This window comes from Emys orbicularis, chromosome 1 (genome assembly GCF_028017835.1).
Source record: "Emys orbicularis isolate rEmyOrb1 chromosome 1, rEmyOrb1.hap1, whole genome shotgun sequence".
Lineage (NCBI taxonomy): Eukaryota > Metazoa > Chordata > Testudines > Emydidae > Emys > Emys orbicularis.
Genome location: NC_088683.1, coordinates 187116329 through 187132985, shown reverse-complemented (window position 1 = coordinate 187132985; position 16657 = coordinate 187116329). Strand labels below are relative to the sequence as shown.

At 40.0% G+C, this 16657-nt stretch overlaps 1 protein-coding gene across 1 annotated transcript in view; it reads right to left on the bottom strand.

The window, feature by feature from the left end:
• Nucleotides 1–16657, bottom strand: part of ROBO1 (roundabout guidance receptor 1) — a gene marked incomplete at its 5' end in the record, with an annotated part of 534368 nt that overhangs the window by 63997 nt on the left and 453714 nt on the right. The window contains 4 exons of the mRNA XM_065420893.1: nt 4719–4890; nt 8711–8832; nt 10210–10441; nt 12825–12946. Of these exons, the coding sequence (XP_065276965.1) occupies nt 4719–4890; nt 8711–8832; nt 10210–10441; nt 12825–12946 (648 nt within the window). The remainder of the gene's footprint in view (nt 1–4718; nt 4891–8710; nt 8833–10209; nt 10442–12824; nt 12947–16657) is intronic.

The following is a 16657-nucleotide window of genomic DNA, read 5'->3' as shown; positions in this document are numbered from 1 at the left end:
AAAATCCATTCAGGTTTAGCGGAGACATAAACTGTTGAAAATCACCATATCACTGCTGTTGTTTCTGGTTCCTCCAGGTAAATGTTGGCAGCATGATAAAATAATAAGGAATTGTGAACATTCTAAGGCCAGGCTCACAATGCTGACAAAGCTGCAGAAGCACACATTGCACTGAGAATTCCTAGGAGCTGCTGGAGAAGGCTGACTACATCACTCCCTGGAACTGGCATATTTCCTGGCCCCAAGATAACAGACTTTCCACGCTGAGAGTTAATGTAGTTAGGTCTGTAGTTCAAGTACTAGCAGTCTGTGGTGCTGTGTGGAAGGTTCAGGGTTTAAACTCTGACAATATAAGATACGAGGTTGTTACAATTGTACATAACAATTGGTTTCTAGTCTATCAAAATAGACTAGAAAATTATATACAAAAATACTATGTTAAAATAAAGTTATTTAGGTTGCAAATTCAAGAGTTACGAAATGCCAGAATCACAGTGACCCGTGCAAATGCCTCCATGTGTATGCATTAAGATACAGTCTTTAACGGTACAATGAGATACTATTCCACAGGACTCCTGCCTCATTCAGTGCACCAGATAGCTGGTCAAAGGGAAGTGAGAATTAAGGTTGCACGGGCAACCATAAATCTGGTATTTCCTAACTTCTGAGTGCTTGAATTTGCAATAACTCCACCCCCCGCCCCCCTCCAATGTGGGTATATATAATACGGAAAGACAATTCTTTGGTCAGAAATCAACGTATGAATAGTCTCTTTTGCCTTCTTTCTAGTTATATACAATGTCATAAATGGAGAAGTGCCACTTTTAGGCTACAACTGTATAGTGTACTGCATGTAAATGGAGTGCATCGCCCATGTGGAGCTTCACTGACATCAATAGGGCTTTGGGTGGGCAAAGCACGCCACCTTTGAAAGTCTACTACTTTCAAAGCAGGCCTGAAAAAGACACTATATTATGCTGGGCAGGTTACTTGCAGTGGCTGACAGAATAATATCCCTAAAGGCGTCCTAATTAGTTCACAAATCACATCTCTTAATGTGAGTGATTAGAGTAATAAAGGTGCAATAAGAGTTTCTTGTATTTTGTACCCTTGAGACATCCACTGGTTGAAAAAAGCACTTAACATTTGTAATTATTTTACAGAAACCTCTTAAGAAATAAGTGCATAAAATGTATTCACTCAGGTTAATATGTTTATTATGAGTAATATTAACTGGATCTGAGATGCCTCATGTGAATAATACTCTGGACAGAACGTGCTGCAGGATGTACCAGGTAATTTGCTATTGAACCATCAGCAAACCAATGGAGTGTCAACATTTCAAAGCTGCCATCCATGGTACTCCATCATTGCACAGAAGCTACGGTGGAGATCAGTATCAAAGGGATCAATAGTTCTCTGGGGTAATGTTCTGTAGCCCTTGCATGGGTGCAACTTACTTTTACCCCCATGCCCAGCCAAAGGTCCACATACTCATTTTTGGCACGAGAGCATTCCGAGCACTCCAAAATCTGAGAAGCCCTATCTGTGCAAGGGAGGGGTGTGGTGTGTGGGGACTTACTCAAACTAAGTCCTAAGGGGGAAGTTTTAGGGTTAGTCACAATCTAGCCCTCAATTTTTAATCAAGAATTGTTCAGAGTAAGATCTAAATCTGATTTAATTGTGAGAGACATTCCAAAATGTAAATGAATATACAAATCATACAGTATATATAATACGCACACAGGGAATTTGTAATCAGTTTAATAAAGGTAGCAGCATACTAATTCAGAAATCAACATCAAAGCAAAAGATTTAAGCTTCCTGACTCTAAGAAGGAAATATAGATTTCTCAAATTGGTGATTGCAGGAATGCAGTTCATCTAGCATATAGATACTGGAACTAGCAATTCCCCCCAAACATTTTATGAACAGCATCCTTACCCACCACCACATGCAGCTCCCCTCCCCAAAATCCAAAAATAAAAGCCCTCTCCATCTAAATGAATGTATTGGTTTTGAAAGGTGCTAGACTGATGGCATCAGCAAATTAAGTTTTGTATCCGCAGAACAGCTTCTGGAAAACAATGGTGCCATCTATCCCTCGCTGCTTCACTCCTTCTCTGGGAGCACATCCAAGAACGAAGGATGAGCTTCTGTGGTGAGCCTCTAAGAGACACAAGCACAGAACTCAGGGTATTGTTAAGGAAGTTTTAAGCCACTTTACCACTCTCACAATCCTAGGCTACTCTGGCTGAAGAGTCTCCTTGGGGTAACTTAGGTAGCCCTAGGAGCCTGTTTGAGTTATGGCAGCCACTCCAGGATGCCCTATGAGCCACCATACTGCTCAGAATCTCCACAGCGTGGTCCCCACACATGTTTTCTGCTCCCAGGGCTTGCAAAGGAGTCCTCAGAAGGTAGCCATACAGCTATCTATGCTCTAATAAATTTGTTAGTCTCTAAGGTGCCACAAGTACTCCTGTTATTTTAGCTATCTTACACTGCATCTGTGCCAAGGGAATCCTTCCAACAGCTAGTTACAAGGCTGTTAAGGCCCTTTACATTGTTCTGGTCCTTTGACCTGGTGTAAAGTGGAAGTAATGGGGCTGAGGATCTCACCACAGATTATATCTGATCCTTTATGGGTACAAAAAGGGGAGAGGGAGCTGAAGAAGGCACATCTCCTCAGGTACTGGAAAAATCCTTTCTTTTAGGGAGCACAAAGTTTGCTTGAGGCCTGTTCTCATAAGAGTGCTAACCTCCTCAAAAGGAGGCAAATGAGAAAGAGGCTTTGCGCCACTTCCTTCATCACCAGCCAGAACAGTTTGTCAAGAGATGGGTGCCTGGTGTGCATTGTTAAAGGTCATAGCAAGGGATTCTCTGGTCAACACTTCTTCAGTGTCCCTAAAGGCAATGTGCTTACATCAGGCACCATGTTTCTGAGACCTCCCACTGGGATGATGTACTATCACACCCTATGTGGCACAAGGCTGAGCCTCCAATGTACATTTTAGCCCTAGGGGGTAAGATGGTAGGGTTTTTTAGAACTCTCATACAGTGTAATTATTTCTTTCTGAAATGCCATAATGCTCAAATCCCTAGCTTCCGCTGAGAATGTCATTAAGGATATTAACTGTAATGTTACCATCTGTCCACTAGGGATTGGACTAAGGTCACCAAATACTGAGGCCACTAAACTGCAAACGATAACTTTTGTTTACTGTCGGTCTCAGATGAATCAGAAAATATGATCTGGAGGAAAGAGACTTTGGGCAAAATTTTCAAAAATACCTAAGTGATTTAGGAGCCTAAGTCCCATTTTCATGATTTAGGCACTTAGGCTCCTAAGTTCCATTTATTTTGTGCAGCACTAATCAAAAGCCTTAGGAGAGGATTGTCAAAGCCTGGGTACCTGACTCCTATTGACTTTCAATAGGACATAGGCATCTAACTGCCCTTCACCTTCTAGTGAAGTGTCCATACATGCCATTGCTGAAGCAGGCTAGTGGCCCTGCTCAGTCCTGGTAAGGCAAATTGTCGACTATGTTCCTTTTCCAAATAAGCTAACTGGAAAGGCAAAGAAGGGAAGCTAAATAAATCATGTTCTTGTAAAACTGGTGTTTATTTAGGATTAATTTACTAGCAGATGGATTAAGGAAAAATGTCACTATGAAGCCTGCAGTTTCAGACATCAAGGCCTCTTCATTAAGCTGGTGTCTATAACGCTTAAAGTTTCAAGGTTTTCAAAATATCAGCAGTGAAACAGAAACCCTGATTCCTGAGAATGGAAAATGGGCACAGAAAACAACATGCCAATGAGCACTTATAGGTACTACATTAATGAGTCATTTTTAAAAGTTCTGCTATGCAATTTCTATTACAATCAATGGGCATCACAAGCCCAAATTATAAGCAATTCTTTGAAAGTTCCCTTAATTTCAATGTCCATATGTAATTTTTTGGCATTGCAGCAACTGTTCACTCAGAATAGGGTCCTTTTTTCATCCTCAGTAACTACCTATTTTTAACTGTAAAATCACATAACTGGACAGAGCTTTTAATGATGGGGACAGAGAAGGGTAGAAGGCCAAAAGAAATATGGTGAAGTTCTATTTTGGTCTGATGGGACAGAGTACTGACCCTAATGACAGCATGTTTTGATTTCATCATGCTAACAAAGAGCAGCATCACTATAATGCAAGGCATTTTAAATATTGTTCTGTAAACCAGCAGTAATCCCACATCACTTCCAGACATATCCATATCCTATGGCCCCCAGTCTTCAGCTGGGTCAGAGGAATGCTTCGTGCAGATGAGGTCACTGTTGCATCCCCTGCCCTGATACTGGCAGGCCAGAATATGAATGTAGCAAACTTGGTGGCTCAGGCCCATCTTAAACGGCTGTGTTTTTTCTATGCCAATCTTAAGTATCTACCACTTTGCAAAAATCAACAGCCAAAACCAATAACAAATTGTGATTTTTTTTGTTTAAAATAAAAGGCAGCAGCCATTGTACAGCAAACCTTTGAGAGATGCTGTTACAACACTGTCTTTAGAATCCAGTTCCAATACATGTCCAAAAGCACAAATACTAATCTCATTATTTTAAAATGCAAGCAACACTCTGCATTCTGCCTGACTTGTAAATATTTCTGGATCCATAAAAGGCAAAATAAACACAGCACTGAATTTATAGGCAGATTTACCAGAAGGCTTACCTAATTGGATAAACTGTGGCTCACTTTTCACTCCAGGTCCTGCCCCAGTACTTGCTGCTACTTCCACACTGTATCGAATACCAGGAATTAAGGAGGGGATGACTACAGAAAAGGTGGAACCATCTACTGTCTTGTTTATGTGGTATCTGCTTTCATTGCCCAGGCACCAAACCTGTAGGTAAATAAAGTACATAGCACATGTGGGTGTTAAAAGTTAAAGCTAAAAGGATAGTTACATGATATGATATGGTCCTTTCTGCTTCATCAAGGGAGCCGAACTAGATTATTACTGTTATTTATTACTTGTATTGCAGTAGCACCTAGCAACCCCAGTCACAGGCTAGAGCCCCATGATGCTAGGTGCTGTACACAGAGCAAAAAGATGGTTCCTGCCCCAAAGAGTTTGCAATGTAAGATAATTTGATAGATCCCTTCTAACCCTCTAACATATCAATCCAGGACATAAGCACTAATATAATGCACTAATGAGCATTGGTTGCACTCCACAAGTAATGAGAGAGAGAGAGAAAGAAAGAAAGAACCCTCAATCATTCAGTATGACTAAAACAAGGGAATTAAATTTGATGGCATTTCCAACTCTCTTTTTCATGATAATCGGTCAGGCTAGGTTTTGTTCACAGACATGTTTGGGGAAATTTGTATTCATATGAATTCATACTTTTCCCTGAGGACAGGTATTCATGCAGGAAGCAATAAAAGTTATAGTAAACCAAACAGGGATTGGGTGCAGGGGCTGGTGCTGGTTCAGTGACATGCAATTTTTAACTAAGAGTTAGGTCACTATTGTTGGATCAGAACGTGGCACGGGTAAAAGCTAGGGGGCTGAAACTCAATCTGGAGAAGACTCAGGTGATATTGGCTGGTTAGGGGGAAACAACTGGATGAGATGGGAGATAATGTTGTCCCCTCTGATTCAAGGGGCTTGCCCACCATTTGTGAGTAGATGCACAACCGAGGGGGCTGGATGGACTCCCAATTGGTATTTTAAAAGCAGGTAGCAGGTAATGCCTACTGTTAGATCACCTATTTCTCAATCTGTATTGCCAGGAGGTTGCAATAATTACTTTTGTAATCTGAACTTGCAACTGTCTTTGTCACCTCCAGATCAAGCTATTGCAATGAGCTCTACATGCAGCTACACTTTCAATCTACCTCGAAATCAAAAATGGTGCAGAATTCAACAGCTTGTTTGTTATGAGGTAGGTCCTCCTAGGAATATATGACACCAGTACTTTTGGATCCACACTGGCTACCTATTAAATACAGGGTACAATTTAAGGTTGTGGTCTTGACCTATAAATGGTCTAAAACCTTGTTATCTGAAAGACTGCTTCACTCTCCCTGTGCCATTCTTATGCATTTGAGATCAGCCTGAGCTGGAACCCCAACCATAAGGGAGATCGAATCAACTAGCACAGCACTTTCTGTGAGGGGGCCACCTCTCAGCTTTGAGCTCACAAATATTCCTAATACACTGGCCCTGTGAGCATGCTACAAGACACATTTCTTCGCCCTAGATGTAAGGGGTTCAGAGGACTCTTGTGGGGAATTATAAAGAACTGGAAGATATTTTCAGTTGTTAGATTATTATATATGCTTATTGTGGGAAGATAAGGGGTCAATGTAGTAATCCATTTTAATAAACGTAATTGTGAAATGTGTCCAGGAATGTCCAGAGCATAGGATAAGCACTCATTTTTACAAATGAATACTAAATAAATGATATAATTTTATTAGTGTCATTAAATTCTAGACAATGATCCATAAAACCTGCAGAAAAGTTATAGAATGATCTTATAAAAATGATAACAGTGCATGTTTTAAAAAGCTATGAATAAGTCAATATAGGGATTTGGAAAGGAAACAGTTATGCAGCCTTCACAAGAGCAGTTGCAACCCCTTGTGCCACAACACACACGCACACAGAATATAGATCTATATAGCTTAACACATCCCCCAACCCACAAAAAACCTGTATTTAACTAGCAAGAAGGAAGGGACACTAATGAATGAAAACTATGCTAGGCAATGGATAGTTATGGTATAAATTTGTTTTCTGCTTAATTTCTCACAATCTTTACATAGAAGTGACTAAAGTATATTATTATGCTCTACATAGGGAAGTTTGAACAGATAAAAGATGTTTGTTAAGGAAACAAACGGGAAGCCACTCCTGAACAGATGCATCATGGAAGAAGGAAATGAAAAGTGTTGTAAGCAGCCCTGTAACTTTATGCCAGAGATGTGACAGAATGGACTCTAGCCTCATTTGAATGTTGTTGTTTTTTGTAAAGTGCCATTCATACTTCTGTAGCTGTGGCTGTGTCATCCTTTTCATTATAACCTATTAATACATTCAAATTTGCTCCATTCTAAAACTTAATTTGCAAGGTGTCAGCCAGCCTCGGTTTGAATTGTTTTGAAAAATAAAGAGAATTCACTTGTTGAGAAAATAATGACAGAATAATCATTAATTCCTTTTTGTATTAAAAAAAAAGGGGGGGGGATTTGAATTTCAGGGTTTTTTTTCCAGGTTATTTGTTCCTAACATTGAATAGTTGCTTTTGTTTTTTAAACAGAAAATATAATTATGCATTTTTTCCTGATGCCTGTTTTCTATCCATAGGGAAAATTATCCACTGACCCACATTAAAAAACAGTGGCAGCCCCACAGCTGCATAGGCACTAAGAGATGCCTACTCATAGGTCACTGCAAGCTATTGTCCCCAGATGCTAGCAGACACTGTATAGCATTCCACGCTCAAATGTGAATTTCCTCTCTTTTATTGTTTTGTCCTCACAACCCTAACATTCTTTTAATGCAGTTTCTGGTGGATGAGTAATTCCATCTCTTTAGTTCAAGGTCTAACTGCCTTTAAATAAAACTTCCTTTGTGAATATTTTTTCAATTACATCTGAAACTAAGCCACAAAATGATTTTGTACCAGTCAATCAGGTTCTGAAAGGCATTTTATTATTTTAAATTGACCATGAAGCTAAGTGATCTCCACTCTTTTCTTTTCTACAGGGAAAAGAAAGAAATGAGTGGAAAGAGTTTTGATGCTTAGGAATAAATGCCTACACTATGGTATTTTATCTTTTTTTTTTTTTAAAGGCTAAGACATTCTGATTTAAAAATCTCTCTCAACAATGCCAATTTGCTACAGACTACAGCAAACCATCCTGTCACTAGAAACAACCTTGAAATCCATGACTGGACACTTACAACATCTCAGCCTTGCTTAGGCAATTTTAGCTTCATTTCTTTTATATGTAATTGATTCACAATTTAAATTACTCTAAGATAAAAACAGTATGTTGCTACAGAGGCCTTAAATAATAAAAACTGAATACTGAACTTTAATATATTAAAAATATATAGTATAATGAAAGCTAGAATGCAAAGATAGATTTGTGAAAAAACAAAGAAAAATTGCTATAAATATATTTAGTCTTACACTAGCACTCTTTAGATGGAAAGCTATTCCATGTTTTTAACCATCTCAGATGAATAGAATAGTACAATTTACTCAGAACGTTACATAATAAATTATGTCTAAGCCTTTCAAATTATTAGACCAATTTATTTCCTCAAATACCCTGTTTTGATCACAAAATGGTTCTTAAACTGGTACATTTCTCTTTGTGTTTGTGTATGCAATTCTCATCTTATAGCATAGACAAGAAGTTGCTTATTTTAATTATGAATTTTGATCTTTTCTTTAATTTCCTGCACTACCATCTTCCCATTCAAATTAGTAGGCAGTTTTAATTCCTTTTGTACATGTAAAGATGCCACAGACTAGACAGAATTCCTAAATATGTGGTACTATACAAAATATAAACAGAGAAATATTTTTTGATTCCACATGCTTTGATTTTTACCAGTAGATGGAGCCAAGTATCCACGAACAACTTATCCATCAATAGCATGCCAATACTTTGCAGTGAATGAGAACTCTGCATGTTACCTTATATTCTTGGACCATTCCATTCTGGGTATCCTCAGGGGGTGGCTGCCAGGTAACCACAATTGCAGTCCCATTCCCATCATTTTTAGTCACTGAAACACTTTGAGGTGGAGCACTAGGAGCTGTTTGTGGGAAGAACCAGATGGTTAATTTGTTGTATTTCCAATACAATGTTGCCAAATGCTTTTTAACAAGCTGTAGCTAGTGCTTGATATATAAATGGCCCATTCTGCACTACACAAATGTAATCATAATTTCTTGTTTCGCCATTGAGGATGTTTCTATCTGTCAAGGTAAATGGACATGAGAGAGAAAATATGGTCTAGTGATGTGAACAGGTGTTGGGATCCTGGGTTCCATTGCTGGCTCTGCTTTGTCACCTTGACCCAATACTGAGATCAAAACGTTAAAAAGATTCTACTAATTTTTGGTGCCTAACCTGAGACATCTAGGTCCTTCCTTTCAGAACTTCTGAGCACTCAAACTAACCTCACATAGAGCTTTGGGTGCCCATCACTTTAGAAAAATCAAGCTGTTGGTGTGCCAAGTTGGACACTCAAAATATAGGCACCAAAAAGTGGATGTTTTCAAAAATGTTGGCTTTTCTTTTCCCTGAGCTTCAGTTTTTTCCTTTTTTGTAAAATAAAATAAAATAAAATAAAATAAAATGTACTTCTTAAACTCCAGTTATTTGTTAGGTAGTTTCAATACGAAGATTCCTATTTTTTGGGTCCATTAGAGTCATCCTAAGATATTCTGGGCTCAGGTGCTGCTCTTTTGAGGCTGCTCTAGAGGCCTAGAGGGAAGGCACTGAGGGTCATCTGTTCAACTAGTGCAGCCAAAATGTATGGTGCAGGACTGGGCCCCACCAATGCACTGAAATGTCTACTCTGAGGCATTACCCATCACCATTTTGATTATATTTGACCTGCAAGTAAAAATGCTATGGTGAGGGAAATGGCTTTGTGAACCCTCTCCTCTTTTTATAGCACATACACAGAGGAGGATGCATAATTTAGCCCACTGTATTTGTTGCTCTCACTCATCATCTTTTCATTTTGTACCAGTGATGGATCCAGATATACAGGCACTCTAAAAATGTAGCTTCCGTTCCTTCAGCTACAATACTTTGATGATTTCTGCGGTATCTGCTATTTACTTTAGATAGTGGTAAGTATGTGTTTGAATTTGATACAAGTCACTTGTGACCAGACCATGAACTCAGCAGGGAGGAGAACATGCTGCACTGGAGATAAAAAAGCACATTTCCCTTCCAAGTGCTGGAGGGGATTTCTGCACATGCCTCTCTCACACGCAAAGTTTTAAATATTTACTTCTGTGCCACCAAACAAGTCACATAATGATCAGTCCAACATGCTGACAGTCTCCTCAGCTGTGCACTGCTGTGTTCTGATACAGTACGCACTTCAAACAAAATCAAATAATGAAAGTATCAGAGAGGATACTCCTTCAAAAAGAAAAGACTTGCTGCTACTTGCCTTCTTCTAGGGTTTTTGCAAATTTCACTTCGCTATCTGCTCCTTGAAACTCGTTAAAAAAAGGGCGGGCCTTGATTTCATAGTTTACACCTTTCTTCAGCTCTGGAATGACGACACTATTTTTGGTTGGTGTTCTCACTTCAAAAATTAACCATTCAGATTCGCCGTGGGATGCAGTGGCAGGTCTATACAGAATTTTATATCCCTGAATATACTGGGATTGCTGGTCCACCTAGCAGAGCAGTAGAAACACACGTTAGTGAATGCCTAATGGACTGTTTAATAAATACAAACCGTAACATTGCCTGTGGTATTATGCAAAATACTAAGAACTATCCATTTATTTTATCCAAAGTAAGCAATGCTACTGAACCAGATAAAGCAAATTATGGGCCTTATTCACCACTGCATTAATAAAGTTTTAAGCTAGTAGAACTGCACTGCCATCAATGAAGGGATAACAGAATGGTGAATCATGTTCTATATTTTTTTAAATGAATAATCCTGATGCCATGGGGCTCCAAGCAGGGCAGGGGTTTGCCTAGGTGGATATGTTTGCAGGATTGGGGTGTATATTTTAATAGTTCAGATGATGAATATAGAAATTAAACAAAGAAACAGGTCAACCTTCCTGAGGGCTGGAAGCCTCCCAGATTGCATAAAATGACCCTTGCTTCCTGCTTGCTTCCTTCTGGACAAAGTGGATTTTAAAGGGCAGCCAACTGGCACTATCTACATTCTGATGATTATGCTTGACTCAGTCAAAGGCCAGATAAATCCAAGCACTTCCTCCATTCTCAGTGACTCAGCAGGGGGCTACTGTGCTGTAGGACTGGTGCTGTGTTAAGCAGTCAGTAACAGGGCCAATAAAAATTAGCTTTTTAATGGAAGAAAGCTACTAATAAAGGTGGATCAAAACTACACTCAGTTAGCTGGATTGTCATTTGCAGTAAGGCCACTTTATGTCACTTGGCAGTGTACAGAGGCCTTAGTGTAAATAAGAATCCAGGTCAATATATTTGGGGATACTTGAGACAGGAGGTTACCTAAGAGAATTGGAGTCTTGTGCAGCTTTCAGTATGTTTTAGTCACTGATTTTGATAAACGATTTCTGATGTATAGGCAGATTCAAAAATAAAAATATCTACTTAAAAACAGTCAGATTTGTCCCATTTAAACTATTTTATCTGGTGACATAATAAAACTGTTTGTTTGCAATGTAACACCCAAACATATTTTATTTTAAACAACTGAGTGATGAATATCTACTAGCTAAAATTGAGGTAATGCTTAATCTTTGAAATTGCAGTCAGAGACCACCCAAGAGACCAACAAAAATTGGCTGCCTGGAAAAGGTTGTTCTGTAACTAAAGGTCAAACAAAATTATGCTTGGAAGCTTGGTGATGTTTTTAAGTGGTCAGTTAAAACAGGAGATTGCCTGCTGCAGGTGGTCCTTAGTGCAGGTTTCACTGTAATTACTGTGCATCACAGCAGTCAGTTCCTCTATAGCTCTTGACAAAGTAAAATGCTTTCCTTACAAAATTACGCCATGCTAGCTGCAGCATCTTGTGATCATTTTTTTATCATGCCTGCCAATGACTTGATCAGAAGGGAGCCCAGATGACAGTTTAAAGCTCAATTCCCTTGGGATTGTCTCCACTGGTGGAGTTGCCCCTCTCTTTTCCCGACCACCTAGTTGATATTGCTTAAAACAGCTGTTAGTTCATTAACATTGTCTTACGTCTTTCCTTGGATAGACTTATTCCTTCCTCATACTGTACTCTCTTTCTTTCTTTTCCCTTTCTCCTCATCCATCCCCTTCATGCCACAATTTATTTCCCTGTATTCCTTCAATTTTTCTAAGCTCCCAATCTTCTCATTCTCTCTCCTTGTCCCTCCTCTGTATCTCTTTCTACCCCTCTCCCTTGGGGACTCCTATAGTACCTTTTTCTTTTCTTGCCCTGCTTTTCCCCCTCTTCCACTATGACCGCCATACTTCTGACCTAACTGCTACTGACCAATGTGATGGTCAATAAAACAATCCGTGATTGTTTCTCATTGTGTTTTTCTTTCCCACAGCATGTGTGTTCACTTTTAACCTAGTAATTGCTGTGCTGTGGGAGGAAATGTATTTCTCAATATCTGATCTGGGGTGGGTGGACATGGCAACTATCACATCATAGGGTCTATTTTATGTAGTACTTCCCCCAACTCTGGTTGATAGACTGAGGAGCTATTGTGTTATCTCAAACATGACTTCGGGCCTGGTACACCTCTCACTGAATGCAGTGGAATGGCTCTCATGAACTTGAGTAGACTTTGGATCAGTCCCTTCGCCTCCTGACAAAGGAAGCTGAGCATGGCTTCATACGGCATAGCACTCTCTGTAGAGTGAGAAGGTAGTCTAGGTTCTGATTAAGACAGACAGTCAGGGGAGTGTACATAGTGCCAATACACACAGAATGATTTTCATGTACAACAGCAAACTATTTTCATAGCTTCTTTATATAGTTTAACTCCACCATCAATACTGTGGTGTAGTATTGGGATTTAAATAAAAAGTTCCCTTTCTCCCTACCCAAAACCCACCTAACATTTTATAATATTTACTTACTGTCCAATGAACTTCAATTGAGGAAGAAGAAAGGATAGTGGGGTTGTGAAGATGCAGAACCACATCCCCGAGCTCTCTCTGGACCTGTTTGTGATCCACACCCTGGCTTGTAGGTGGAACATCTGGAACAATGTAAGAACCGATTCTTATAAATGAATTTGTCAATCAAGTTATGTACTTTGAAGACTAAATAGGCTTATTCACAGTACTCAGTAGAAGAGCCCAAATGTGCAGGAAATAGAACTACGTGAAACATTTTCACAGCAAACTGGCCAAAAACAATCTGCTTCTTCAGTGGAAGCAATGTGGGGAGAGGGGAGAAATGGGTGGGTGCGTAGGAAGCAAGGAGTAAAAAGAAAGAACAAGATCAGGGATAACTATGGTAAATTACAGCAGTAGCATCACCTCTCATCATGCAACTCTCTCTTTCCTGCAGGGAGGGGGAATTTCCTACAGCACACTCCAAACACCACAGAAACCAGGAAACAATCAAGGAGGGGCAGAAGAGCAGGTGTGTCTAAAAATAAATTCAGTAACACTCTAGCAAGTGTTATTGTTGCTTTTAATTACCTATTAACTATAGTATAGTAATTAAATAAGGGAAAATGAACCACACAGATGCAAGGCCTTCCAAGTACAGGAGACTTCAGTGAGCAGGGGCCAAAGCGCAGTTGCCCTCTGTCTCCCTTGATATTTGCAAATCCAATACTGGTCTCTTCTTGTTGAAAGAATTGTTCATACATATGAAAATAGGAATTCCATTTGATGTGTTCTATCGTTTGAGCTTGTACAATGAGGTAAGGATGTTTTCCATTTTCAGCTCTCAAAAAGCATCTTGGGCTGAAAAGAAATGACTCTCCCCATATATATACACATTTATAGTGAACTCATCATCATGATATCTGAAGTGTATGTGTACCATGGATAGCAGAGTACAGTATTTTTATATTCATTTAATAATTCCCCCTTTTTTCACCTCATTATATACAAAAACTATGTTGGCAACAGAGATAAAATCTCAGGCTCAGAAATTCACATGAAATGAAAAGTGCTGATTTTTTTTTTAAACAATCACAGATATTTGTGAACATGTTACATTCACTTCGCTCCATGATGCTACTCTCTCAGTCTAATCTTTTCTAGTGTTTAGGCAAGGTTTTGAAATCTACCAGCATTCTTCTTTCTGAAACATTCAGTAGGATTCTTGGCAATTTCAATACCTGCCTGTTCACAAGAATGGCCAGAGAGGGAGCACAGAGGAAAGGTGTATGTGCATATCCATGCCTGCAACAAAGCCAGATCCATGAGTTTGTTGCAGGTGGGTAGTCCATCTGAGGAGTGAAAGCGGTAGAATGTTGATGACCTCCCTGTGGAAAATGCTTATATAAAATATGAAGGGGACACATGAAAAAGTGTAACTTTTGAGGGGATGGTTACATTTCCAGCCCATTACCCAGTGTATTTTTAAATAAATCATTGACCATCAAATTAAGAAATTATCTAGCTACATATGTATGAAGTTATTGGCATGTGAACAAATTCTTTATCCAGCAACACAGTCCACATTTGAGACTGTAAGAGCTATGCCACCTGGCAATTTGTCATACAGCTTCTCCAACATATTCACAAGAGTGTGGGATTATTTCAAAACTAAATCAGCGTGTGGCCTATGTGCAACCAGTGGGTGACAAATCTGTCTGCTTAGCCAAGAAGACTGATTAAAACAAATACACCATTGAGCAGCTACTGTATCCACATGTAAAACATTCTGCCAAATGGTCCACAAATCCATGCATCTTTTCCTCCTTCTGATACTCTTAAAGACAGTAACTTCTGCAACTTGGATTTGTGTAAATCTCTGACCATCCTTTTGCCTGGAGCTTAAAGGGAGAGTCATCTTAATAAGTAGCAGCCTAAACAGAAGATGGCACAATGAATGAGTCACCAACAATATAATAAACGGTTAACAAACCTTGTCATTCATACCTCTGAACTACTCAGTACGGCTTATCTACTCTATGGCTTTCTCGTTTTGACTTTCAGCTTTCCAGAGCAAAGACTGTCAATATCTGTATCTGAACAGATCCAAGCACATCGTCTACAAGATTTTACTAATACTAATACAGCAATGGCCGAGTGAGTGGGGGAGAAGGGGATTGCCACATTTGAACTGTATTTAGCACAAGATCTCTAAAACAATCAGCCTCTATGACCAGAAGTCAATTTTGACCTATTTTGGCTTGAGGGGAATACAGGTGAGACTGAGGTGATACTGGGAGGAAGAGGGAAATGCTTTCAAGAACTAACCTCTTTTATAACATTTCCCACTACTGAGGACATATGCCCTGAGATTGTTAATTTGGCACACAAGTTTAATGCCATTTTGATCTCCTCAGTTCTACTAGAAATCCAAATAGCCATGAAAGCAAAAAACATCCAGTTCCATCTTCAATTGGCTCATCTTATAAGAAGCACACTAAGCCCCAGTGTGCTTGATATAACAACTCAGATTTCGGATTCAAGCCACAAATCCTGAAAAACTTCAACTGGTATAGAACACAGCAGCCTGCCTGCATAGCAACACAGCTTGCCATATCAACGAAACTCCAGAGAATTGCCCCTACATTGACTTCCCATAGTACACAGAAATCCCTTCAAGGTCTCAGTCTTGTTATTTACACCCATCCATGGGATTAGCCCTAGCTACCTGAGAGATCATCTCACCCTCTGTGACCATGATCTCCCACGATGGCTATGTTCTACTGGAACAATGAAACTGTCAACCAATAGGGGAAGCTTGTGGGTGCAGAGGATGGAACTTTCGCAGGAGCTTGAGCCAAATTGTGGAATTAATTCTTACAAGAGAATGACCAAAACCCAACCAATCTGAATTAAATTTAAAACTCATTTCTTTGATTTGCTTTCCCTCAGGAACTTCTTCACACAGGGTATGTCTACACTGCAGAGGTGTGACTGCAGCACATGTAGCAACTTCGATCTAGCTGCTCAAATAACAATAGAAGCAAAGTCGTGGCAGCATGCTCAGTAGCATGGGCTGTATAAAACTTACTGGGACCCGGGATATGCACTCCAGCAGCTAGCTCATGCTGCTGCAGCTTAACAGCTATTATTTGAGCTAGCTATATCAAAGCTAGCTCAGGTATGTCTTTGCATGCTGCAGTCACACCTCTAATTTCAGTGTAGATATACTCACAGACAACAATGCATGTCCCCAAGTGCGCACATACTAAACTAATTCTCCTGTAGGCTGGTTAGGAAGAAATTGAGAGTTTATCATTCTTACTTCTCTTCTGAAATACTTACTCCTGAAGTGAGGTTCTTACCCATGAAAGCTTATGCTCCCAATACTTCTGTTAGTCTTAGGCTTTGTCTTCACTACCCGCCGATCCGGCGGGTAGCAATCGGTTTTTCGGGGATCGACTTACCGCGTCTAGTCAAGACGCGGTAAAATCGATCCCTGATCGCTCTGCCGTCGACTCCGGAAATCCACCTCGGCAGGAGGCGGCAGCGGAGTCGGCGGCAGCGCGGCAGCGGTCGACTTTCCCGCGTCCTCACCGCTAGGTAAGCCGACCTAAAATACGCAACTTCAGCTACGGTATTCACGTAGCTGAAGTTGCGTATCTTAGGTCGGAACCCCGCTGCAGTGTAGACCTAGCCTTAAAGGTGCCACAGGACCCTCTGTTGCTTTTTACAGATTCAGACTAACACGGCTACCCCTCTGATATTTTACTCCTGGGGGGATTCTGCGCCGATGCAGGGGCACAGAATTTATATGGCCCGCGTTTTTCTGTGCCCTCCAAACAGAAAAATGC